This window comes from Symphalangus syndactylus, chromosome 2 (genome assembly GCF_028878055.3).
Source record: "Symphalangus syndactylus isolate Jambi chromosome 2, NHGRI_mSymSyn1-v2.1_pri, whole genome shotgun sequence".
Taxonomy (NCBI): domain Eukaryota; kingdom Metazoa; phylum Chordata; class Mammalia; order Primates; family Hylobatidae; genus Symphalangus; species Symphalangus syndactylus.
Window position 1 is genome coordinate 23,628,664 of NC_072424.2, and position 27,614 is coordinate 23,656,277.

Here is a 27,614-nt window from a genome sequence, read left to right on the forward strand (position 1 = left end):
CCTTCAAATGCCATGGCAATGTCTGAAAGATACCCTATATAGTCTAAAAAGAGGAGGAACCCTCAAGGCTGAGAATGGCCCACCCCTTTCCCCAGAATGTTCATGAATAATCCATCCCTTGTTTAGCATATGATCAATAAATAACTAGAAAAATGGCCAACTAGTAGCTCTTGGGGCTGCTCTGCCTAAGGAGTACCCATTCTTTTGTTTCTTTACTTCTCCAGAGTCCATTTTCATAGACTTCCTCTAAACAGATGACCTAAGAGAGGTCATGTTATTCTTGCACTTCTACTGGTACCATTTTGATTTCTTCGTGTCCTCAGCATCCACCTCAGAGCTGGCAACCCTGTCGAAACAATTTCCGAACTATTGTCCAAATTATAAATATTGGTCACAAACGTCTGAAGTGTTTCAATCAAGAAGATGAAATGTATTTATGGAATAAAATAGACCTGAAAATATTTCAACAATCATCAATATCTCCCACTGTAAATAGTACTGTGTAAAGAGAATAAAATATTCACCTCATTTTCAAAAAAGTAAAAATAAAAAAGACTACAAGAAAGGAGTTAAAATCTTTGGGAGTATTTTAACTTCAAGGAGAACATGGGGAGAAAAAAAACTTATGGGAGATTGACGGAAAAAAAGTAGGAAGAAAATTAAGAATCAAAGTATTAACTTGGGAAAACAGTATCATCTTCTTGAAATGTTTAGATAAAAAAATGTTTTAATCAGCCACTTGTTTTTAGAATGTTCTCAAAATACATAAAACCTCTTCCTAATTTTTTTGGACCTGACTTCTATAGACTACCTTTATATAGTTAAGTGCATTCACAGGTGGGACAAACCCAAATGAAATTTGTTGTTTCAGGAACTGTACCTAGTTAAGATCTTAAGTGTAAATGCTACGATTTGTTAAATTTTTCCAAGGCAACCTCCTGGGTATATGAGGAGTTACAGTATCCTTTTTCCAGATTATTTCAGGAGTGGGATTTAACTGTATTTCAAGGGAATTGAAACTGTATTCTCTGGTCACTAGACAGAGAAGTCTTACTGCATTTGTGTCAGGACCTTTGTTGTAGGTTACAGTCAAATTCAAAGCAGAATGGTGTTACTTTGTGAATACCTCCCTCCAGGAGTTAGATTTAAATAAGACACCTATTTAACTAGAAAGTTAAACAGTTCTAAATTGCTAATAGATTAGTAACAATCTTGTTCAAACATGAATAAATTTCCTTATTTATGTAAAACTTTCTAGTAAACTTGCCACTTTCATTACTAATTCTAACATGCAAATTACCTATTTTATCATTGCATAAAAACATTGATGCTCTGAGTTAAAAAAAATATATGTGAATCAGTACCAAGAGATTCCAAGTTAACTTTTTACAAAACAGAGAATTAAATTTTTAAAAATTCATGCAATGACTATCTCAACCCCAAATTGACATGAAACCCTTAACTAGACTTCCTGCCTAGGATGGAGTCCCTATATATGCCTTGATACTCTTTCTTTTTTTTTTTTTTTTTTTTTTTGAGACAGAGTCTCGCTCTGTCGCCCAGGCTGGAGTGCAGTGGTGTGAACTCGGCTCACTGCAAGCTCTGCCTCCCAGGTTCACGCCATTCTCCTGCCTCAGCCTCCTGAGTAGCTGGGACTACAAGCGCCTGCCACCACGCCCGGCTAATTTTTTGTATTTTTAGTAGAGACGGGGTTTCACCATGTTAGCCAGGATGGTCTCGCTCTCCTGACCTCATGATCCGCCCGCTTCGGCCTCCCAAAGTGCTGGGATTACAGGCGTGAGCCACTGCGCCCGGCCTATGCCTTGATACTCTTTACCAGCTGGCTTGCTCTCTTTTATCCCATATCCCACTTTTGTCATTGTTTAATTATCCATCTCTTCCACTAGATTGTCAGCTCTATGAGGGCTGGAATTGTATCATCTTTTTCATCACTCAATCTCTGGTTTCCAACTCAGGCATGACACAGAGTTAAGTATTGGATAATATATATAAATACATAAATAACACAGAAGTCACTGCCTTTTAATGAGTAGTTATGCGCCAGGTGTAATACTGCAAATTTTGCACATACTGTATGATCTTAAACTCTCATGATAAACCTATTTTGCTCAAACTCTGAAGACTCAAAATCAGTTAACTGACTTACCCAAGGAAACACTGCCTTCAACTGGGAGTCTGGACTGTGTCCAATATACCCATCACACAAAAGTATCTAGATGGATAACAGATGAAAACTAGTGTTCTAAAAGCCACCTCTGCTTTTACTGTGTCTCATGTATCATCAACATTCCACTCCCAGATTTTATTTTATTTTTGAGACAGAGTTTTGCTCTTGTTGCCCTGGCTGGAGTGCAATGGCGTGATCTCGGCTCATTGCAACCTCTGCCTCCCGGATTCAAGCGATTCTCCTGTCTCAGCCTCCCAAGTAGCTGGGATTACAGGCGCATGCTACCACATCTGGCTAATTTTTGTATTTTTAGTAAAGATGGGGTTTCATCATATTGGTCAGGCTGGTCTCGAACTCCTGACCTCAGGTGATCCACCCGCCTCGGCCTCCCAAAGTGCTGGCATTACAGGTGTGAGCCACCGCGCTTGACCCCACTCTCAGATTTTTTAAATGCTTTCTGCCCCCGGCTTTCCCAATGACCTTCCCCATCTTCTCTGTCTCTCCAAAGTCTTGCTCACTTCCTTCCAGAGAGCCTTCTATAACAACTCCAATCCTAAATGCTTGCTTCCTTTTCCTATAGAGTTCACTGGCTAAACCAATCATCCAAATGACAATAATGGTTGACTTTTACTGAGCACTTACTATGTGCCAGGCACCGCACTAAGCACTTCATGTATATTATCTCATTTTAGTCTTCACAACAATTCTATAATAGGTTTAATTATTTCTCTTTATAATGAAGAAATGGAAATGTATACATATCAAGTAACTTGTCCAAGTGTAGAAGGAAGGGACAGAGGCAGGAACGGAACCTGATTCTGTCTGGCTCTACGGGCTAGAACACAATCTTAGGCATTCCTTATTCTGTAATCTCACTTGTATGTTTGTTTCCCAAATGAGACTGTAAGCACTGTGACCAAGGACACGAGCACACCAAGTCCACCTTGTTTCCCTCACTTGGAGCCACGCTTTCCTGGTGACTCAGAAGACATGTGCTGAATGAGTGAAGGACTGAAGCTAGAGATCACTTGTTGGAAAAGAATATGCCTAAGAAAACATGAGATATATTTGATTTGTGGTTTGAATTTCCAGGGCGCAGGAGATTTTTAAGGAATTGCTAGTCTCAACAATCATCATGAACTCTTAACTATAATTTGAAAAGAAAACATTGCACTTACCTTCTGAAAGATGACTTCCATTAAAGGGATTAGCTAATATGATAAAACTCTTCCCTGACACTGTTCTTTATCCTCTCTGGAATAGATCTGCCCTCAAGGGTGGAACTGGTTGGAATTTAAGAGGAACATGCCTTTGGCACATTCCCTAGTGAGGACTAGGCTCTCAACAAATACCAAATTGCACTAAATGGAAAGTGTTTTATCTATCTTTTGAAGAAGTTGTGTTAAAACAATCCAATCTAACCCTGGAACTAACTACAAGAAAGGCCTGAATTCAGACTTGTGACATGTGGCAACTGGCAAACAGAACAGATTCATTTCATAAGGCTCTTACTGGCCAATCATTTCTATACTGAGAGAAGACTGTCATTTCTAAAAAGGGAGGCAAGAGTTACATTACAGTTCTTGTTTTTCATCAAGAAGGTGTGAACTTCTCTTCCATACCCAAAATACAGTCTATCAGCTTAATAACACATTTTCAAATATTAATTTTAGAAAATATCTTAGTCATATTTTTCACCTGGTAAGTAGTTACCAGGGAGTGAGGAGAAACCATTAATTAAACAATAAGAAAAACTCTATGTTTAAGCCTCACTTAAATGAATACATCCGGTCAATGCTAAAAAAACTATTTGGGCCAGGTATGATGGCTCCATCCCTACAATCCTGGCACTTTAGGAGATGGAGGTGGGAGGCTCGCTCAAGCCCAAAAATGTGAGACCAACCTGGGCACAGTGTCTACATTGTGAGACCCAGTGTCTACAAAAAATTTTTTTAAAAATTGGGTGTGGTGGTGTTGGCCTACAGTCTCAGCTACTCAGGAGGCTGAGGCAGGAGAATCGTTTGAGCCCTGGAGGTTGAGGCTGAAGTGAGCCATGATCATGTCACTGCACTCTAGCCTGTGTGACAGAGACCCTGTCTCGAAAAATAAGTAAATAGTTAATTAAAAATTAAAAACTCATTTGAAGGCTCACCAATTGAATAAGGAAACCTGGAAAGTAATCATACCAAAATGGTTGGAAAAGCATTACTCCACAGACTGATCCAACAAAATAATGAAAAAAGGTCATGTCAGCATCCAGGTATTTTCTGTCTCTGTATAATCCTGATAACTACGTTAATTGGAATACTGCATCAGGAAATGCTAATTTGGGCGTAAAAATGAACAGGAACGCACAGAAGAGTTAATGAAATGAACTGAGGAATGGTAAGATTGGTTCATAGAGGAAAATATCAAGCAAATTAATAAACAGAACTGAATAACTAGAAACTAATCTTGGGCTACAAAAAAAATTATCCAAATACCACAAGGATGGCTTATTCATCATTGCATATGAGTTCATTCCCAAGAGAGAATGTTAAAAGGGGGGGGGGGAAGGTTAGTATAGAACATGAAACATTTTTCATGAGATTTAACCACCTATCAAGATAAGATAGGTGGTGCCACAAATGAAAACATTAGGTCTAAGCAAATGAAAACATTACGTTTCTAAACGCAATGCATTAATTTCAGGACTAGGTGAATACAAGCCACTCTAACTTCTTCTCACTAACCTCAGCAAAGTAGGCTAAGGATATTACAGAGCAGGAGCCAGATAATTTGGCAGATGCTAATATATACAATTATAAAAAGATAACGAGGACAAGAAAACACAGGCCTCCGGATAAAAATGAGCCTTTACTAGGAGAGCAAGAAAGCCATCTTTCTTTTTCTAAGTACTTATTTCTGTAAATACTAGCCTGATGGGTAAAGTATGTAAATATAGTCGGTATCTGTGGGGGACTAGTTCCAGGACCTCTCTTCCCACCCCTAAAATCTGAGGATGCTCAAGTCCCTGTTATAAAATGGCATAATATTTTCATATAACCTATGCATACCTGTATACTTTAAATCATCTCTAGATTGCTTCTAATACCTAATACAATGCCTACACATCACTTCATTCACATAGATTCAGGCCAGTACTTGAATGTGGCAAATTCAAGTTTTCCTTTTTGGAACTCTGCAGAACTTTTTGCCCCCTCGAATATTTTTTTACATGAGTTTGGTTGAATCACAGGTGCAGAGCCTATGGATAAGACAGCTGACTGCTCCGGGCGCGGTGGCTCACGCTTGTAATCCCAGCACTTTGGGAGGCCGAGGCGGGCGGATCCCGAGGTCAGGAGATCAAGACCACGGTGAAACCCCGTCTCTACTAAAAATACAAAAAAATTAGCCGGGCGTGGTGGCGGGCGCCTGTAGTCCCAGCTACTCGGAGAGGCTGAGGCAGGAGAATGGCGTGAACCCGGGAGGCGGAGCTTGCAGTGAGCCGAGATCGCGCCACTGCACTCCAGCCTGGGTGACAGAGCGAGACTCTGTCTCAAAAAAAAAAAAAGACAGCCGACTGTAATATAATAAATTTTGATTATCAAGTATCTCATTAAGTATTCCCAAGTATCTCATATATTCAATGTTAAAATAAAATGATTCGGGCCGGGTGTGGTGGCTCACGCCTGTAATCCCAGCACTTTGGGAGGCCAAGGCGGGCGATCACTTGAGGGCAGGAGTTTGAGAGCAGCCTGGCTAACATGGTGAAACCCCATCTCTACTAAAAGAAAAAAAAAAATTAGCCGGGTGTGGTGGCGCGTGCCTGTAATCCCAGCTACTAGGGAGGCTGAGGCAGCAGAATCGCTTGAAGCCGGGAGGCGGAGGTTGCAGTGACCTGAGATCACACCAATGCACTCCAACGTGGGTGACAGAATGAGATTCGGTCTCGAAAAATAAATAAATAAATCTTGGTATTTTTAAAGAAAACAAAATATAAATATTTTAATAAATTGCAGTTAAGTTCTTTTAACAAAAGTGCTTGAGTGTGCATAAGCAAGAAAAAACTAAAAGTTGTCTTGAAGTCTACAACTGTCATTTCCCTCCGTGTAATACTGTTCTACGTTCATGAAACCCCGTTTTTCCTGTTTGATACATTTGCCCAAGAGCTTGTCCTAGAGCTAAATATTTTAACGCTTCCCATGTATCACTTAAATAACAACTGTACTAAAGTTTCTTTTTATTACTGAAGGCAAAAACTCCATTTTATTTTTGCCTGCCCATAAAAAATCATTGTTATATCTGACATTTTTTAAAGTGTACATTTTAAAGTGCCCTATCACATAATATGAACATAGGAAGAGAATGTTATGTTAAAAATTAGCAAAGTAATTGTTTCTGCACAGAATGCATTTTTCAATTTGGGCAGTTCTCCCAGAATAAAGTAAACAAGTAAAGCAACTAGCGTTCTTACTAGAACAGTGACAAGACGTTTTCCTTTTAGTTTCTTTTCACTTGTTAGTCTATTAGAATACTTGAATACTGTCTCTCTATGCTGGTGTCTAAAACCCTCAAAGGGGAGTACAGTTGCAGGATAAACGAAGAGTGACCAGGAAGAGAACTAGACAAGAAAGGAAACAGATGGTCTCTGTGCTTCGTGAGCTTGGAAGCTGTCGAAAGCAAACTCGATTGGACCCTCCAAACCCATATATCAGATCAATCCATAAGGTTCAGCTGAGTTCGGCCTCCAGGCCCAAGAAAGCAAAAGCCAGCAACCCCGGGGCTGGTCGGCTACTCCCTCGCCAGGGTCGCCCCACAACAAGACCATGCCTCTCCCACCCCTATCCCCAAAACCAAAACAAAACAGAACCCAAGCCCAAACGGTGCTTGCTCGTTTCTTTTGTCTTGCTCAACGCTGACCACTTTTTTCCGGAGAAGGTTAACGTTAAGGGAGCCCAGGGGAGCTCCCTGCGACCCCGCCGGGTGCTCCCCGAATCCCCGTCCCCATCAGAGGAATGAGGCGACCACCGAGCAGGATCGGGCGGCCAGGTCCTCCCCAGCACCCCCGCCCCGGCTCCTGGAGAAGGGCAAGGACCGCCGGCCTGGGGCAGCCAGGGACCGACGGGACTCGCGCAGAGCCAGGCCCGAGGCCCCGGGCGCCCCCACGACCCGGCGGCCACCCAGGGCGCCCGCCTGGGGCCTCACCCCACCAGGGGCGAGGGCAGCCGAGGGCCGGGCCGAGGCCGCCCGGCTTGTCCCCGAGGCCGCCGGGGAGCGTAGGCCGCCGCCATCCCCGGCCTGCCGTGCGCCCGCAGCTCGTGGCCTTACCGCCTCCACGGCGTGCTGCAGGATGGAGGTGAACTTGGAGAACATCCTGTCCCGGGACTGCAGCAGCCTCTCCCGGGACGACCTGGAGAGCTCCTCGATCCGCCGCCGCCGCCCCTGCTGCGGCTGCCGGGGCCGCTCCAGAGTGAAGGCCGGTGCGGGGCGGGGAGGACGAACTGAGGACCGAGGCAGGGCCTGGCCCGGCCGCTTCAGGTGTGCGCGAGCGGCGCGGCGGCTCCGGAGGCCGCCGGGACACGGCGGGCGGCGAGGAGGGCGTTCGGCGCGGACTCGGGGCCCCGGGAAGCTCCGGCGGCGGCTCCGGTTGGGACACGGTGGCAGTCCGGCTCAGGTTCCTTCCGCCCGCTCTGCCCGCCGCGGCCTGCAGAGGGCGCCGCCGCAGCCCGGGGAGGCCCGGCCAGGCCTGCCCTGCGGCGGAGCCGCTAGACGCCGCGGGGGCGGGGGGCGCGTTGAGGCCTCGGCCTCGCCCGGGGCAGGAGGCGTCCTGGGGGCAGCCACCGCCCTCTCCCGGCTTTGTCAGGGCGCCTGGGACACCGGCTTTCTGACATTTTTACAGCTCAGCGATTCTCAAGAGTTTTGTTTCTCCAGTGGAAGTAACAGGCTGAGTTTGTAGGGACTCGCAGCCATCCATATATGCATATAGTATTCAGAGGTTCTTTCTGTAAGGACTGATTTGGAAGACTCGTAAGAAAACAATGTTCTTTAAGCAAACATTGGCAATGGATTTAAATGCTCAGATTTTGAACAAATCAACGACTGCAGGTGAAATGGCTTTGCTAACTGTAAAATATATTATTATTCAACATTAAAACAGGAAATCCCACATGAGCACATGGTAAGACGGCTGGCTCAGTTTAAATAGCCCATTATAATGTTTATATATAATATATAATTTATTTGTGACATGGTTGATAGTGAGGTGTAGTGATTCAGAACAGCATTTTCTATTCAGTTATCAGATGATGCCGGAAAACAGCGAGGGAAAGAATCTGAAAGGAGTCCAGTAAATGCCTAAGGCAGAGAAATAGAGCTACAGGGTAAGCACTTGGGTGGAGGCTGCTTAAAATACTGCCTAACAGTGTATTAGTCAAGCCTTGAAGAAGCAATTCAGGCTGGTAAAGTTTAGGTTGAGTTAATATAAATTATGAAAATATTTGTATCCTGAAGAAATTTGTTTTATGCCGGTATTGGCCTTTTACTAAAGGATCATTAAGTTCTTCAGATGAGGTGGGGAGTGAGTTTTGCATAACCAGTGATGAAATACATATCTGACCCAGGCGCGGTGGCTCACGCCTGTAATCTCAGCACTCTGGGAGGCAGAGGCGGGAGGATCACTTGAGGCCAGAAGTTCGAGACCAGCCTGGCCAACATGGTGAAACTCCGTCTCTATTAAAAATACAAAAAAAAGAAAAAAATTAGCCGGGCGTGGTGGTGTAATGGGATTACATGCTTGTAACCCCAGCTACTTGGGAGGCTGAGAATCCTTGAACCCAGGAGGCGGAAGTTGCAGTGAGCCAAGGTTGCGCCATTGCGCTCCAGCCTGGACAACAAGAGTGAAACTCTGTCTCAAAAAACAAAATACATACACACACACACACACACACACACGTATATATACATGTATACACACACATATGTTTATACACACACAAACGTATATATACACACATATATAAACACACGTATATATACACACGTATGTATATATACATGTATATACACACACACACACACACACACACATATATATATGTAATTGATTTGTGGAACAGAGAAAAGGTGGCTGTCGTATGGAGTGGTGGTAACTGGCCAGGCTCTGGGGCTGGATAGCCTAAGTCCCAGCTCTGCCACCCACGGTGGAAAGTTATTTAACTTCTCTGTGTTTTGATTTGCTTATATGTCAAAAGGGGAGAACAGTACCTTCCTCTTGAGGTTGTTGTGGGAACTAATGAATATATGTAAAACACTTTAACAGTGCCCAGTCCCTAGTAAGAGATGCACAGACACTTATACTTGTTCTGAGTTGTAGTAGTGGTATTTAGCAAAATAATAGGGCCAGAAATCAGGACTTAAGGAGGAGATCTTAACTGGGCTTCTTTTCTCTCCTGTTTTTGTGGTTTATATCCCTGCGGTGCTCCTTGGCAGATAAATACGACCTTAATTTTCTACGTACTATCCCCAGAATGCTGGAGGCATCCTCTGTTGTTTTGTGCCCCTTACCAAATTCTGGCTGTGTCTGCTTCAACTGAGAGCACGTAATGTTGCTTATTATTATTATATTCGTACACAGTTTAAGATGGTTAGTCATATTATTAACCATAATTAGTTTCATGATCTAATTATCATGCATTTATATGGCATTTTGTAGTTCCAAAATGCCTTACAACCACTAATTGTATGAGGAGGTCTTACTCAGAGTTGTGTGTATTCGATGATGTCTATCTTTGTGTACTTATTATAAACACAATAAAAGATATGTTTTGCTCTAGATTAATATCAATATTTAGGATGGTGATTCATCTGCCTGCTCTCTAGGTTTCAAGACATACAAGTTGGACTAGAATTGCAACTGAGCAGATATTCCTATTTCTGATTGTCATCCTAGAATGCCTGCTGTGACTCTGACATAATCAATTAGCTTAAAACATGGGCACAGTCGGACCTGCCCCCAAAGCCTGTGATTTAAGAAAACGTTCCCCTAGCCTCCAAAACACTTAGGTTTGGGTACCTGAAATTTCTCAGTTAGAACTTAATGCCTTTATCCCTTTGACTTAAGCCAAACAAGAAACTTAGTCCTTGCTAAAATGAAAATACTCTTGGGAGATATAACACATCGAACTCTGTCATTCATTAGACCTCAGGGGGAGTGAATTTGTTAAATCCTTTTCTAAAATGAAGTTTAATTAGTGAAGACACAGAAAAATCTAGAAAATTGGAACCCAGTTGGGATGGAGTTGAGAAAAGAGATAAAAATAAATCTCTCTTTTTTTTAACTTTTTAATAATAGTCATTCTGACTGGTGTGAGATGGTTATCTCATTGTGGTTTTTATTTGCATCTCTCTAATCAGTGATATTGAGCTTTTTTTCATATGCTTGTTGGCCACATATATGTTTTCTTTTAAACAATGTCTGTTCATGTCCTTTGTGCACTTTTTAATGGGGTTGTTTGTGTTTTTTTCTTATAAATTTGTTTAAATTCCTTATAGATACTGGGATATTAGACCTTTGTTAGATGCATAGTTTGCAAATATTTTCTCCCATTCTGAGGTTATCTGTTTACTCTGTACAACAAACACCCATGACATGAGTTTTACCTATATAACAAACCTGCACATGTCTCCCTGAACCTAGAATAAAAGTTTAAAAAAGAAAGAGAAATAGAGTTAGATGATACCTGCTTTCAGAGTTTGGCAGACTTCTGGAATTTGTGAGTTGAACACATTAATTGTTAGCAACATTCCCTCCTCAAATCTCACTAAAATGACAGTAAAAGGATTTTCCAAAGCATATGCCCAAGAGGATAAGTTAGGAGAGGAGAGAACAGCAAGAGCATTTTCAGAATTAGAAAGTGCCATAAAATGGGTTAACTCTGATGTGGCTGACCTAAGAAAGCTGAATCCTAAGCCAACAATGAAGAAAGCCAGGAATCAAAAGTCATCCCTTGGTATCCTCCATGGAGGCTTTGTTCCAGGACCTCCCAAGGGTACCAAAGCGTGAGGATGCTCAATTCCCTAATGTAAAATTATGTGGAATTTGCATATAACCTAGGCATCAATCTCCAATATACTTTAAATCATCTCTAGGTTTCTATAATACCTAATACAACAAATGCTATGTAAATAGTTGTTATACTTTATTGTTTAGGGAATAATGACAAGAAAAAACCTGTACATGTTCAGTACAGATACAATTTTTTCCCCAGATATTTTCAAAAGTCTTGAAAGAGGTTGCCTCTGTGGAACAGGAAATTGGGAGTTTGGGAGGAAGGACAGAAGCTTTCATAACACAACTTGTAAAACCTCTTAACTAAACCCTATGCTGCTGTAACACAAAGTTTGTCAAGGGGAGAAACTAGGAGCAGGAAACCGTTTCTGATGCTTTTGTATAAGTTTAGACAAGGATTATAAGGGTTCATCCACGTAGGAATAGGAAGGAGATGGTAGACTTGATAGATGAGATGTGATCAACCAAATTTTCCAAGTGATAAAAGGAGTTATTTGGTGAAGTGAAAGATGTTGCTGGAGTTTCTAGCTTGGAAGAAGTTAGTTGAAGATGCCATTAATTGGAATAGGGACCATGGAGATGTAGAAAGGTGATGAGATGGATTTTTTAATATGTTAGAATTTGATTATCTATACATTTACATCTGTGTGGAGACATAGAGTGTTGGGTGATGAGTTTGAATTAGGAAGTAAAGAGAGAGATCTGGGCTGATAATAAAGATCGGAGGATCATTTCTTTCTTTCTTTTTTTTTTTTGTTTTTTTTGAGATGGAGTCTTGCTCTGTCACCCAGGCTGGAGTGCAGTGGCCCGATCTCGGCTCACTGCAAGCTCCGCTTCCTGGGTTCACGCCATTCTCCTGCCTCAGCCTCCCGAGTAGCCGGGACTACAGGCATCCGCCACCACGCCCGGCTAATTTTTTGTATTTTTAGTAGAGACAGGGTTTCACCGTATTAGCCAGGATGGTTTCGACCTCCTGACCCCGTGATCTGCCTGCCTCAGCCTCCCAAAGTGCTGGGATTACAGGCGTGAGCCACCGCGCCCGGCCGGAGGATCATTTCTTACACATGGTAATGGAGATATAAGAAAAAAATGAGGTAGTTTAGTGAGATGGTGTGGTTAAAGGAAAAAGACAGAATGGATGCAAACTTGAGGACTCCCTGCATTTAAAGAGTAGGAAATGAAAGAAGAGCTCAGTTAGAAACAGCAGTCAGAGATAGGAAAACATACAGTAAAGAAGTTCAGGGAGAAGTGAGTTTCAAAAATTGAGAGGCTGGTTCAAGGTATGGTGATAAATTAGCTCAGTTCTGCAGTTGCCACAGAAACAAAAGGGAAGCTGATGGATCTCAGAACCATTCATAAAAACCGTGAAAACCCTGGTGTTCAGTGTTATATTTTCTTGGTGCATTCTGTGCATGTTCAGACCCACCTCATGGTGACAGTGTCTCACCTTAATCCCATGATCCCTTTGTAGAATTTTTGCCACTGGAAATTCTATGTGTAGACAAGCCTGCTCTTTCCAAAAGCACAATGGAGTTAGCATTGTAGGGGCAATTTTTTTTTTTTGAGATAGAGTCTCACTCTGTCACCCAGGCTGGAGTGCAGTAGTGTAATCTCCACTCACTGCAACCTCTGCCTCCCCGATTCAAGCGATTCTCCTGCCTCGGCCTCCCAAGTAGCTGGGATTACAGGTGTGTGCCACCATGCCTGGCTAATTTTTGTATTTTCAGTAGAAACAGGGTTTCACCATATTGGCCAGACTGGTCTCAAACTCCTGACTTTGTGATCCACCTGCCTCAGCCTCCCAAAATGCTGGGATTACAGGCATGAGCCACCACGCCCAGTCTATAGGGGCAATTCTTAGCCAATAGGGGATGGAATCTGATGGATAAACACTGCAGTGCCCTGTCTTCCTGGTGGGCAATTGTGGGAAGCAAATCTAGGAAGTGTCCTGAACACTCTTCAGGAGGTCCTGTGGGATCAGTACCCACTGACCACAGTGGTGACCTCGTACACTTTTCCTCCTTTCCTCTCATTCTCCTTACTTCCTCACTCTGTGATCTGCAGGGAACTTCCTACAGTTAAGTCTTTGTCTTAGGCTCCAATTTTGAGAAAACCCACTATGTATGGGAGTTGGAGTGGGAGAAACTTAGAGGGAAAGGCTGAGCCTATCTCCACAAATTGGATATAGGCTAAGGACGATACACCAGCACTGCCCCCTGCCCCCACCACAGGCTAGGAAATTACAGTAAAGGAAGCACCTCCTGGAAATGAGCAGTGCTGCATATCAGAAAAATCCCAAATAACAGTGGCCTAAGGAAGTTTCTTTTTCAAGTAAAAGAAGTTTGCCTTGTTAAGTAGTCATGACTATAGCGTGACGAATCCATGAGATCACCAAGGAGCCACACTCTTAGCTTTCTGCACCACTGTCCAGTGCTGTCACACTCAGGATCACTTCATGGTCCCATATAGGTGCTAGAGCTCTAGTTACCAATTTTAGGGCAGTAGCAGGAGGAAGGAGAGAAAAGAGGAATTACCTTTTTCTTTGAACAAATCCACTCTGAAAGTTCTACACTTTTGCTTACATTTCATTCGTCAGAAATTATGTAATCATACATCATGGTTAAAAAAGAAAGCTGGGAAACGAAATGTTTAATTCTATGTAACCACCAGAAAAATTAAAAATACATAGTATAACTTTCAAATTTAGTACAAAAAGTTTTTCTCAATCCAATGCTCTATAATAAAGAAGATAAAAAAGATACTAAAAAAAGAAACCTGATGCTAGGCATGGTGGCTCACACCTGTAATCCCAGCACTTTGGGAGGCCGAGGCAGGAGGATGGCTTGAGCCCAGGAGTTCAAGACCAGTCTGGGCAACATAGTGAGACCCCATCTCTATTTTTAAAAAAAGAAGCCTGAAAAATGAAAAACACAAAATAGGTCTTTCTATTATAATAAATGTAAATGAGTTTAACTCATCAATTAAAAGGCAGAGATACATACACTGAATTTTTAAAATGACACTGCATTTTCTAGAAGAGACACATTTAAAAGGGAAGAGAAAGGCTGAAATCAATAAATCAAAAAAGATATGCCAGAGAAATATAATCAAAGAAAAGCTAGGATAACAATTACATTAGACAAGATAGAGTTGAAGATGCGAAACATCACTAGGGATAAAGACAGATATAGCATACTAGTAAAATAATATTAGATCAAGAAGACATAATGTTTATGGTCATAAACATGTTTACTAATATAAATGCAAAATTTATAAAGCAATAACTGACAGAACTGTAGAGAGAAATAGATGAATAAACTATTATATTTGGAGTTTTTAATTCACCCCTTATATAATCAGACAGATCCAACTCAGGAAATAAGCAAAAATGTAGGCTATTTGAATAACATGAGTAATAAACTCAAAGTAGATGTTATGGAGAAATTTATATACATCAAATAAATCACTTTTTCAAGCATACAGGGAATATTTACAAAGTTTGATTATGTATCAAGCCACAAAGGAAACCTAAGGAAATTCTAAAAACACATTCTTTTTTTAACAAAATTAATTGAGCGAAACGTACAACTACCCACACAAATGGAAGTTATATCCTAGTGGGAAAAATCAATAACAAACACAAAATTGCATGTAGTGATAAATGCTATGAAGAGAATAGAACAAGGGGATAGAAGATGATTTGGGGAAGTGTTATTTTAAATTAGGTGGCCAGGTAAGTCTTCTCTGAAGAGGTGCTCTCTGAATGAAGCTAGGACATTAGCTGTGTGAATAGGAAAGAGATGAGCATTTCTGGCAGAAGAAGAGTGAGTGCAAACGTCTTAAGATGGGAAAGAGTTTGACATGTCTTAGGAAGGCCACTGCGGCTGGGGTAGATAAGATGGAGGAGAAAAATAGAGTTGAATATACGAGAGGAAGCCATGTCAGATCATGTAGAGCAGTTTATTCTCAATGCTATCCAAAAGTCCCCTTTTCTTAATGTAAAAATATTAATGGAAGTATAACAAAATACACAGATTCATATATGTACAGCTGAGTGAATTTTTACAAAGTGAACCACCTGGGCACTCAGCACCCAGATCAAGAAAGAGAGGATACCACAACCTTAGAAGCCTCTTTGTGCCCCTTCCTGGTCAATTACCCTTGCTATGGGTTACCACTATTCTGACTTCTTTATTTTTTATTTTTATTTTTGTATTTTTAGTAGAGATGAGGTTTCACCATGTTGGCCAGGCTGGTCTCCAACTCCTGACCTCAGGTGACCCGCCCATCTCGGCCTCCCAAAGTGTTGGGATTACAGGTGTGAGCCATTGTGCCCAGCCCTATTTTTTATTTTTTAATTTTATTATTTTTTCTCTTTTTGTGCCACATCTCACCTGGATATTCTGACTTCTAACACCATAGATTAATTTGCGTCATCTGTTATAACTCATTATTATTATTATTATTATTATTATTAAAGACAGAGTCTTACTCTGTTGCCCAGGCTGAAGTGCAGTGGCACCATCTCGGCTCACTGCAACCTCTGTCTCCCAGGTTCAAGCAATTCTCATGCCTTGGCCTCCCTAGTAGCTAGGTTTAAAGGCGTGCACCACCACGCCCGGCTAATTTTCCTATTTTTAGTAGAGATGGGGTTTTACCATGTTGGCCAGGCTGGTCTCGAACTCCTGGCCTCAAGTAGTCCTCCTGCCTTGGCCTCCCAAAGTGCAGGGATGTGAGCCACCACACTCACAGGTGTGAGCCACCATGCCCAGTCTCGTTTTGAACTTTATATAAATGGGATCATATGGTATGTATTTTGTCATTGTTGGAGCCAATGTTCTCAGAGTCAAGTTTGTTAATATTGTGGTTCTGATCTTCTGTATCCTTAATGATTATTTGTCTGCATGTTCTATCAGCTTTGGAGATGTGTGATTGGCTCCCACTCTGGTGGAGCCACTATTGTGACTTTTTCTACCTTTAGTTATGCCGATTTTTGCTTTATTTATTAATATTTTGAAGCTATGTTATGTGTATATTCAGATTTTGACTTTTGGTCCCTTCCTGGTGGATTGATCTCTTTATCCTTATGTATGTCCCTTTTATGATAACAATGCAGTTCAGGCTTTTCTCCTAATGGTTTGGGTCCAAGGAATCACAACCTGCTGAGGTGCTTGCTGAGGGCAAAGGGATGTGGAATGAGTGGTGGAAGATGGTATATATAGGCCGGGTGTAGTGGCTCATGCCTGTAATCCCAGCACTTTGGGAGGCCAAGGTGGGCGGATCACCTGAGGTTGGGAGTTTGAGACCAGCCTGACCAACATGGAGAAACCCCGTCTCTACCAAAAATACAAAATTAGCTGGGCATGATGGTGCATGCCTGTAATCCCAGCTACTCAGGTGGCTGAGGCAGGAGAATCACTTGAACCTGGGAGGCGGAGGTTGCGGTGAGCCGAGATTGTGCCATTGCACTCCAACCTGGGCAACAAGAGCGAAACTCCGTCTCAAAAAAAAAAAAAAAAAAAAAGAAAAAGGTGGTATAGTCTCTACTAAAAATACAAAAAAATTAGCTGGGCGTGGTGGCGGGCGCCTGTAGTCCCAGCTACTCGGAGAGGCTGAGGCAGGAGAATGGCGTGAACCCAGGAGGCGGAGCTTGCAGTGAGCTGAGATTGCGCCACTGCACTCCAGCCTGGGCGACAGAGCGAGACTCCGTCTCAAAAAAAAAAAAAAAAAAAAAAAAAAAAAAAAAAAAAAAAGGTGATATATACTAGCTATGACCATATGACCACATGACCAGTTGTAGAAATGAGAGCTAGTGCAGTTGTATTTCTTCCTTATTTTAATATGGATATGTTTGTATATATACTTTTTTTAATTTTTAATTTTTTGTAGAAATGGTATCTCACTCTGTTGCCCTGGCTGGTTTTGAACTCTTGTGCTCAAGTGATCCTCCCACCTCAGCCTCCTGAAGTGCTGATATTACAGACTTGAGCCACCATGCTTGGCCTGTTTGTATGTAGAAACTTGCAATGATCTAGAATGCTCCATTTCATTACCCTGAAATGCATCAAAGCTAGAGCATAGTTTTTACATGTGGTAGAGTAGTTGTCATTGTATTTTTTTCAAAAACTTGTTTTCTTCCCATTCTTATTTCCCTATCTTCTCAGTATTTAAACTACGGTATATCAAAGGGAGAGTATGAATTAGCTCAAAGAACACCCAAAGACCAAGAGAGAGATTTTATAGCCTCTTTTGGAAAAATAGCTGGTGTGTTGTTAATTGTGCACAAGATAATTGTACTCTGTTAAGTAGAAGCCTAAATTTTGAATTGTCTTCATATGGAAATTGTGATTTAAAGTGATACTTGCCAAGATGACAAAAGATGGACTGTGGAGGTTTTGTAATGTGTTGATCTGGTTAGGCTGAACTACATTTCCCATAATTCCCTTCCCTATGTTTCCAGTTAAGGGTGTGCCACAAGAGACGTACTTGTGTGAGATTCGGAGGACAGAGTGGAGGAGCAACTATATCAAGAGTATTATTTTTTTGTGCTCAGAGGCTGGGGAAGGGTCTGCAGGTGCTTTTGCGGCCCATGCATGTTGTTATTTTATCTGCTGGCTTATCTCCTTGGTGTGGGGCAGCAAGCAGGCTGCAGCTGTTCCATCTTTCCCTGGATCTTCCTTCAGCTTCACTGACTCCCATCTGACTGTGTATCCTCAACCAGATGTGTGTTTATCTCTGTGACAAAGAGCACCGGGTTCTCCTGCAGGATACCCACATCATGAAGGTTGGAGACAGAGAGAGCCTGACATGGGTACCAGTCAATGCTCATGGGTTCCATCTTGTCCTTGCTGCTTTGCACCCCCTGACAGCCTTCTGCCTAACTGCCTGCCCTGCAGACTTCAAGCTGCAGCATTAGATATGAAGGCAACAGCCTTCAAGACTTTATCAGCTCCCATTACTGCATACGGTCAAATCCCATTAATAAATCCACATGTGTGTGTGTGGTCCTAATGGTTCTGAATCTCTAATTGAATACTGACTAATATAGACCTATACAAAATGGTGAAATTGTATTTAGGGAAGTGTGGTTTTTTTTCCTTCCATTATTCCTTCTGTTTTTTCCACTCATACCCTATAAAACCAGTGTCATAGGTTTTGGCAGTTACGTTTAAGTTTTCTAAGATACAACTTGAGGAGATCTAGCGTGCTTCATTTTATTACCCTGAAATGCATCAAGGCAAGACCATATTTTTACATGTGGTAGAGTAGTTATCATTGTATTTTATTGTATTTTCTTTTCAAATGGATTTGAGTCATTCATTGCATTTTATCCTGAAACTATGTTGATGGTGATAAGAATTTTTGGGTCCCAATATTAGGTGGCTTGATGAGAACAGTTTTGAACTGCTGTTGGCTTAATGAGAACAGTTTTGAACTGCCATTGTTGCAGGAAGTGACTTCACAGGCGTGGACTGTGAAAGTGAAATCTATACTGTGAACTTTCGAATTGATGCTGTCACTGTTTAAGGAGCTATGGTACAGATAACAGGAGTAGTAGGTGTGCTACTACCAGCACTGACCCTTAGCTGTGAAACTGATCTTCTTCAGAATGAGCCTTTTTAAAGTGAGGACTTCAGTCTGTAGTTTGGAGCTATTAAGCAGTATCTGTCAGGTAACAATCTAGGTTCTGCATATGGCTTAATCAATAAATAAAGGGGTTTGATTTTTCCATCTTGTAATGGTCAAGAAGTCAAGCAGTTCCTAAGCAGCAGGGTGTTGGGAGGCTGATAGGTTTGCTTGTCATACTTCCACAGATTTGGCTGGGAAGGAAACAAGTCCAAGGGGGAATTAGAAACTTTATTACTTGGGTCACAGCAGGAAGTATGAGCTTTTCTCTGGTTTGCATGTGTGCCCCCAAGTTCATGTGTTGCAAACTTAATCCCCAGTGCAACAGTGTTGGGAGGTGGGGCCTAATAAGAGATGATTAGGTCATGAGGGCTCTGTCCTCATGAATGGATTCATGTCATTATTGCAGAAGTAGGTTATTGTCAAAGTGAAATTATTGTAAAAGGGAGTTCAGGCCAGGTGCGGTGGCTCATGCCTATAATCCCAGCACTTTGGGAGGCTGAGGCAGGCGGATCACTGAGGCCAGGAGTTCGAGACCAGCCTGGCCAACATGGTGAAACCCTGTCTCTACTAAAAATGCAAAAATTATCTTGGCATGGTGACACACACCTGTGGTTTCCCAGCTACTCAGGAGGCTGAGACAGAAGAATTGGTTGAACCCAGGAGGCAGAGGTTGCAGTGAGCTGAGATCGTGCCACTGCACTCCAGCCTGGGTGACAGAGCTAGACTCTGTCTCAAAAAAAAAAAAAAGGAGTTGGAGTTCAGCCCTTTCTCTCACACTCTCATGCTCTCTTGCCCTCCCACCTTCTGCTGTGGGATGATGCAGCAAGAAGGCCCTTGCCACATGCTATTATCTTCATATTGAACTTCCCAGCCTCCAGAACTATGAGAAATAAATTTCTTTTTAATTAATTACCCAGTCTGTGGTATTCTGTTGTAACAACACAAAACAGACTAAAACAGGCTTCATGCTTCCATCAGTTTCCTGTGCACTCAAGTCCCATAGGAGTCAGTGTGGATCAACCTCAGGTGGATGCCACATACACAAGTTTGTGTCACAACTGAGAAACACTAAGCATAGGAATCCTCCAGTCGAATAAGGGGGCTGCTAGCAAGCCTGCCCATCCTCCTCTCTAGAGAGAGACATTATCTTTAAGTATTCTGGAATGTAAGCAAATCTTTCCGGAGAAGGAAACTTTTCTATCCTGGAATATCTCTGGGTGTCTCTATCTCTACTATCCTGGTCAGGAAACCCATCGGCCCTCTGACCTGGAAAGAGACACTATGTTACACACACATCCTGGTAAAGCTAGTCCAGGGTAAGTTGAAATGCCATGGAGAATTGCCTGCCAAAAGTAATATCTGGTAAAGAATGTCTTGAGGGGAGAAATAGGTCTTTGCAACACTGGGTCACTAGTCTCACATTATCTCCATCAAGAGGAGGTTTCTTAGGATGGCTTGAATAAATTTTTGCATAGTCTAGAATTGCAGACACATATTGGAAGGCAAACTCCAACACTTGATTTATTACTCTTTATTTGTACTCTGTGATCCCCATATCCTTTGGAGTCTGGGCCATCACCGAGGCATGGCTTGGAGTGGTCTTGGGAAATTGCAATCTTGCTAACCCCCATGATCTGACAACTGCTCTAGTAATGTTTCAAAATAGTTTTAAAATTTCAAAACAATTAAAAAATTATAATAGAGGTGCAAATACAGTTCAAAACACCTGAACTATTTGAGGGTAAGCTGCTGACATTATGTCTATCACTCCTATGTACTTTCGTGTGTCTTTCCGGCAAACAAGAACATTCTTTGACGTAACCACAATGCAACTATATTAGTTTCCTGGGGCTGTCATAACAAATTACCACAAACCTGATGGCTTAAAAAGCCAGAAATTTATTTTCTCATAGTCTGGAGGCCAGATATCTGAAATGAAGGTGTCACCAGGGCTGTGCCTCCCCTAAGCCCCAAGGCTCCAGGGCAGGATCCTTCCTTGCCCCTTCCAGCTTTTGGTAGCTCCAAGCGCTCCTTGGCTTGTGGCTGCATCGCTCTAATTTCTGCCCCCCTCTTCACACGGCATTCTCATCTTGTGTCTTCTCTTCTCTGTGTGTCTCTTATAAGGACACTTGTCATTGGATTTACAGCTCACCTAGATAATCCAGAATGATCTCATCTTAAGATTCTTAAGTTAATTACATCTGCAAAGATGCTTTTTTCAAATGAGGTCACAGGTGTCAGGCATATCTTTTCGGGGGCCACCATTCAACGCACTACAATAACCAGCATCTGTGTATTGAAATCAGTATCAATGTTGAAATTGCTGTTATCTGATCTGCAGACCCCACTTCAGATTTCACCAGTTGTTTCAATATCCTTTATAGTAAAAGGATCCAGTTCAGAATCCCATGGTATATTTAGTTGTCATGCCTCTTTAGCGTCCTTCAGTCTGGAACAATTTCTTGGTCTTTCCTTGGCTTTCATGACGACATTTTTGAAGATTATAGGCTGGTTATTTTGTCAAATGGCCTTTAATTTAGGTTCCCAGTGTTTTCTCATAATTAGATTCAGATGTGCATTCCTGGAAGGCCTATCAGAGAGAAACATTTTCTTCCTGTGCATCCCATCAGGTGGCACCTATTTTTTTCTTTCTTTTTCTTTTCTTTTTTTTTTTTTTTTTTTTTTTGAGATAGAGTTTTGCTCTTGTCACCCAGGCTGGAGTGCAATCGCATGATCTCAGCTCACTGCAACCTCTGCCTCCTGCATTTGAGCGATTCTTCTGAATCAGCCTCCCTAATAGCTGGGATTACAGCTATGTGTCACCACACCTGGCTAATTTTTTAATTTCTTTTTTTAGTTTTTAGTAGAGATGGGGTTTCACCATGTTGGTCAGGCTGGTCTCTAACTCCTGACCTCAAGTGATCCGCCGTCCTTGGCATCCCAAAGTGCTGGGATTACAGTCGTGAGCCACCACGCCTGGCCACCTATTTTCAATTTGATCTCTTGGTTGAAGTGGAGACCGCCAGACTTCTCCACTGTTAAATTACGCTTTTCCTATGTATGTAAGTATCCTATTCTTTGTCAAACTTTCAGTTTAATTCTATCACCATGGACTTACAGTTTCTTGTTTTAATCAAGGGGTTATCAACCATTACTATTATTTTTTCTTCTTTGTCATTTTTTTTTTTTGGAGATGGAGTCTCTCTGTCACCCAGGCCAGAGGGCAATGCTTGATCTCAGCTCACTACAAACTCTGCCTCCTAGGTTCAAGCGATTCTCCTGCCTCGGCCTCCCTAGTAGCTGGAATTACAGGTGCGTGTCACCACACCTGGTTAATTTTTTTTGTATTTTTAATAGAGATGGGGTTTCACCATATTGTCCAGGCTGGTCTCAAACTCCTGACCTCAAGTGATCTGCCTGCCTCAGCCTCTCAAGTTGCTGGGATTCCAGGCATGAGCCACTGCATCTTTCCTCTTCTTTGTCTTCATGTTATTATTTGATACTCAAATTTTAGCCAGTGGGAGTCCCTCCAGGCTGGCTGGCTTTTTTTTTTTTCACGTCACCATCCTTCTTTGAGCATTTTCTTGCTTTCTGGCAGAAGACATTCCAGTCTTATTTCATACTCTTCATGAATCAGTATAGATCCATATCTGTGATCATCTCTTGGCCCAGAAAAAGCAAAACAACCAAATGTACTGTTTGATGTTTTGCCCACTGGGAGGATTTTATTTCTCTCCTCTTTTTTAAGGACACTCCTTTGTGTTGAAACATTGCGGGAGTCCTCTTCTGGTTGGTGCCAGCATGTCATGAAGCAGTATCTGTAAACCAGGCCTTAGTTTTTTTCCCCTTAGCTGATGAAGAAGAATCCTCTTATGAGACCATAGGCATGGACTGAAGGAGAGGCAGCAAGACCTCAGGAGTAAGTGTTGTAAGATATTGAGTCACTTGTACATTCGGAACCTACTTGAGCCTAATTTCTTATATGCTGTTTCCACTGAATGAAGGATTGCTGTCACCCGTATTCAACATTATGCTTTGGTGGGTCAGATACCAGTGTTCATGACGGCAGCTTGGGTTGCACGATTACTTAATGTCCCATATTTAGGCCTAGTAGTAATACAGGAGCTTTTTCTGAAAATAGGAATCATTATAGTAGAAGAGGGCGTGACTTTGCTCCAGAGACCTGTGGACCTTCCTACTGGGGTTTGTCATAGACTCCATATAACATCCCTATATGCCACAGACACTGAGCATCACTGGCTCTGTTGAGTCATCAAGCCCAATGGGCAAGACAGCCTGCATTACATCCTGGATGTACTTCATAACCTTCGTTTACTCTATTCTCTACTCAGAACCAACAGCCTTATAGGCAGCTGGGAAAATGGGTTGGAGTGGTGTACAATAATAGCACGTAATATCTCCAAAAATTCAAGAAGGCCCTCAAATCATCGTGTCTTCTTTTTAGTAATACACAATACGAGGTATAGTAACTTATATTTCATTTTGGAGGAGATATCCTGACGTGTTCCAAACCACTGAATCCCTAGAAATTCAGCGTAGGCCTTGGAATACCCATGGAGGTTTTCTTCAACCCTCTGTATCTAATGTGCCTTAATAAGACATCTAAGGTGTTTGCTACTTTCTGCTTATTAAGTCCAATCAGAATAATGCCATCACTTTGCTTATTAGGTAAAATTAGCATAATGCAGCAGATCATTGTGACATTCTATAGAGTGTCAAGATGATTGAAATTTCTGCAGACGAGATTAAAGCTGACAGCAGGAGGCTGGGCGAGGTGGCTCACACCTGTAAATCCCAGCACTTTGGGAGGCTGAGGTGGGTGGATCACTTGAGGTCAGGAGTTCAAGACCAGCCTGGCCAACATAGTGAAACCCTGTCTCTACTAAAAATACAAAAATTAGCCAGCCATGGTGGCTCACGCCTGTAGACCCAGCTACCTGGGAGGCTGAGGCAGGAGAATCGTTTGAACCCGGGAGGCAGAGGTTATAGTGAGTTGAGGTCATGCAACTGCACTCTAGCCTGTCTCAAAAAAAAAAAAAAAAATGCTGACAGCAGGAAAGTTGGCATAGCCCTAAGACAAAATCATAAGATGCCCCTAGAAACCAAATTTCTTCTAGTGGTCCTTGCAAATTGGTAATAGAGAATAAAAAGCACTTGCCAGAGCAATAGCTACATGCCAGGTGCTGGGACTCTGTTGATTTTCTTCAATAAAGAAAACAGTAGAACAACAATTGAGGTTGGAGTTACCACTTGATTAAGTGTATGATTATTCACAGTCATTTTCCAAGACCTATTTACCTTCTGTACAGGCCAGACAGGTGAAATAAATGGGAATATAATAGTAATCACCAGACCTGTATCACATCTTTGATTTTTGCATAAATCTCTGCAGTTACCTTAAGGGATGCAGTTTTGCTTTTGGTTTATGATTTTGATGGGAAGAAAAAGTTTCGAGGGCTTCCACGTCAACCTTCTTACCATAACAGTCTTTACTTCACCAGTCAAGGAACCATTGCAGGGATTCTGCCTGTTGCCAAGGATGTCTATTCTAATTATACAGCCAGAGACTGGGGAAATCACCATAGGATGGGCATGTAGATGAATTTAGGCCAAAACACTATTTATTACATGAACATTATAAGTTCACCACTTTGACTGGTGGAATACAGTATTATTATGGATCTTCAAGAAATGGTATCAGTTTAGGGCTAGTGTCTAGAATTTCTCAAAAGACTGGGGTGTTCTTTCTCTGGTGTATGGTAACCTTAGAAAAACGTCCACAGGCCCCTTTGGGAATGACTTGGAGGAAGATGTATAGTATATTCCTTTGATATTTTTGTACAGTCTTTCCTCAAGAAGACCTAGCCTCCCCATCACTCAAGAGACCCTGGATTCAAGAGCTGCCTAACATCTAGAAACTTGGTAAGAGGCCAAGACTTTAATGTAATTTGATTCAGATTTCTAGCCACCAGACCCAGAGTTCTTACTGTTGTATTGATTAAGTGATACTTCAGTAGGCTAACCATTTATTTCATTCCTAGATGGATCATGATCCATAGTCTGCTAGATTAAGACATTTTGATTATATTCCAGTACTTTCTGCTGTCATTACAGTAATTTCCTCTACCATGTTTCTGTTAGTTAAGTGCTTCCACTTGGCCTGTATCTCTTCTGAATCCCATCATTTCCACTGTCTCATTGGCAGCCTCTCCTACTATCATCTCACCATCACGGAGCTTTTCAAGGATGCTTGCTCTCACTTCATTAATATATTTCTTATGGCATAATGAACAGAGTGCCTTCTTAGCCTTCCAGAAGGATATAATGGGGGATGGATATGCATGTTGCAAATGATAAACGAGCTTCACATTCTGTTCCTCTGATCTATGGGTACACTCCTCCATGTCTATGCCAAGGACATTCTAACAGGTCACCTTTTAGAACGTTGAGCCCAAAGTTCAATCAGTCAACCAAGCAAAGTGTTAGAGCTGCTTCCAGCTGTGCTAGTTCACACACCTTAAACCCAGAATATCTTGTAAATGCATTCATGTGAGTACATTTGATATGATGTAATTTTATGTCTTTTCGAGTACACTTGTCAAATTCATTTCTAACATATTTCCTAGGTTTTCTCTACATAATTCCCAGTCTTTCTACATATTAGAAAAATCTGGAAATTCTTTCAGCATATGAGCTATGTCTTCCTGGGTTAAACTTAACACTCATCTCCTTAGAGGATCCTGATATTTGACTCCAGTTATGAGTCTAGAGTCATTCAAGGGTGGTCAGGGAGGGTCTTGAGAAGGATAGGCATCTCTTTGCAGGGCAACTTCCCTAAGCTATACAGGATCTTTAAGCAAACCTCTTCTCCTCAGACACACAGGAGGGTAGACTGTTTCTTTTTCCTTTTTTTTTTTTTTTTTGAGACAAGTCTTGCTCTGTTGCCCAGGCTGGAGTGCAGTGGCGTGATCTCGGCTCACTGCAAGCTCCGCCTACCAGGTTCACGCCATTCTCCTGCCTCAGCCTCCCGAGTAGCTGGGACTACAGGTGCCCACCATCACGCCGGAATGATTTTTTGTATTTTTTAGTAGAGATGGGGTTTCACCGTGTTAGCCAGGATGGTCTCGATCTCCTGACCTCATGATCCGCCCACCTTGGCCTCCCAAAGTGCTGGGATTACAGGCATAAGCCACCATGCCCAGCAGTAGGGTAGACTGTTTCTTCTTGCAAGAGAGGCTTGGAGAGACTTGGGAGTTAAAAATTTTCAACTTTGTTCAGTTACACCGAGAGGACCCCATTCTAAATCTCTGGTCTACTCCCTCTGAGTGTCATAAGTATAACATAAGACAGCATGTCTTATGACAAGTCTGTGAATTCAACTGAAGTTATCATTTTGCAACCCAGACGACTAAATTTTGGGTCTGATTTTCAGTAAGTTTGACTCTATAGCTATAAAAAAAAAAATAGTAGATTATCTTAGGGCCACCATGGATCCTCTGTAGTTCTTTGTAATTTGAGATGAATCTTTTTTTTTTTTTTTTTTTTTTTGAGACAGAGTCTCATCCTTTTGCCCAGGCTGGAATGCAGTGGCCTGATCTTGGTTCACTGCAACCTCCGCCTCCTGGTTCAAGTGATTTCTTGCCTCAGCCTCCCGAACAGCTGGGATTACAGGCACCTGCCACCATGCCTGGCTAATTCTTGTATTTTTAGAAGAGATGGGGTTTTGCCATGTTGTCCAGGCTGTTCTCAAACTCCTGACCTCAAGTGATCCACCTGCCTTGGCCTCCCAAAGTGCTGGGATTACAGGTGTGAGCCACCATGCCCAGCCTGAGATGAGTCTTTAAAATCCTGGTTTTAAGCTGGGTGCAGTGATGTACACCTGTAATCTCAGCTACTCAGGGAGCTGAGGTGGAAGGATCCCCTGAGCCCAGGAGTTTGAGGCCAGCCTGGACAATGTTGCAAGACTCCTTTAAAAAAAAAACAACAACTAAAAGCAAAACAAAACAAAACAAAAAACACTAACCCTAATTTTGTTATTTTTTTTTTCTGTATTCTCTTTAGTGTAGTCAGAAGCAGCTAATTCACCCCATAATTCTTACAGTCTTTATTACTACTGTAGACATCAAGTGCCATAGCCACTTGGTCTTTCAAGCCACTTGTTTCAGTAGAAACTTCACACAAACAACTACAGGTGATAATTTAGTTCCTCATATGCCCTGCATATCTGCAGACCATTAGATTCCAATTTCCAATTTCCAATTAACAAAGAGTTCAGTACTGCTTTCAAAGTTGAAGACATAACCAAACAATCCTAAATCCCATTTTTTGAGAGTTTATTTCCTGGGAGTACTCTATCACCAGGTACCACATTGGTTAGGGTGTACTCAGGAAACAGAAACCACACTAGTCATTTCAGCAGAGATAATTTAATATAAGAAATGTATTATGGGCTGAGTGCAGTGGCTCATGCCTGTAATTCCAGCACTTTAGGAGGCCAAGGCAGGTGGATCACTTGAGGTCAGGAGTTCGAGACCAGCCTGGCCAACATGGCAAAATGTATTTTTATTTTACACACACACATGCACACACACACACACACACACACACACACAAAGAAATTAGCTGGGTATGGTGGCTTGCACCTGTGGTCCCAGCAACTCAGGAGGTTGAGGCAGAGGATCACCTGAGCCCAGGAGGCAGAAGTTGCAGTGCCACTGCACTGTACCC

At 42.1% G+C, this 27,614-nt stretch overlaps 1 protein-coding gene across 1 annotated transcript in view; it reads right to left on the reverse strand.

The window, feature by feature from the left end:
* Positions 1–7,909, reverse strand: part of FHIP2A (FHF complex subunit HOOK interacting protein 2A) — a 43,807-nt gene extending 35,898 nt beyond the window's left edge. Inside the window, exon 1 of the mRNA XM_055248254.2 lies at positions 7,499–7,909. Within this exon, the coding sequence (XP_055104229.1) occupies positions 7,499–7,543 (45 nt within the window). The 5' untranslated portion in view covers positions 7,544–7,909. The remainder of the gene's footprint in view (positions 1–7,498) is intronic.
* Between the last annotated feature and the right edge of the window lie 19,705 nt (positions 7,910–27,614).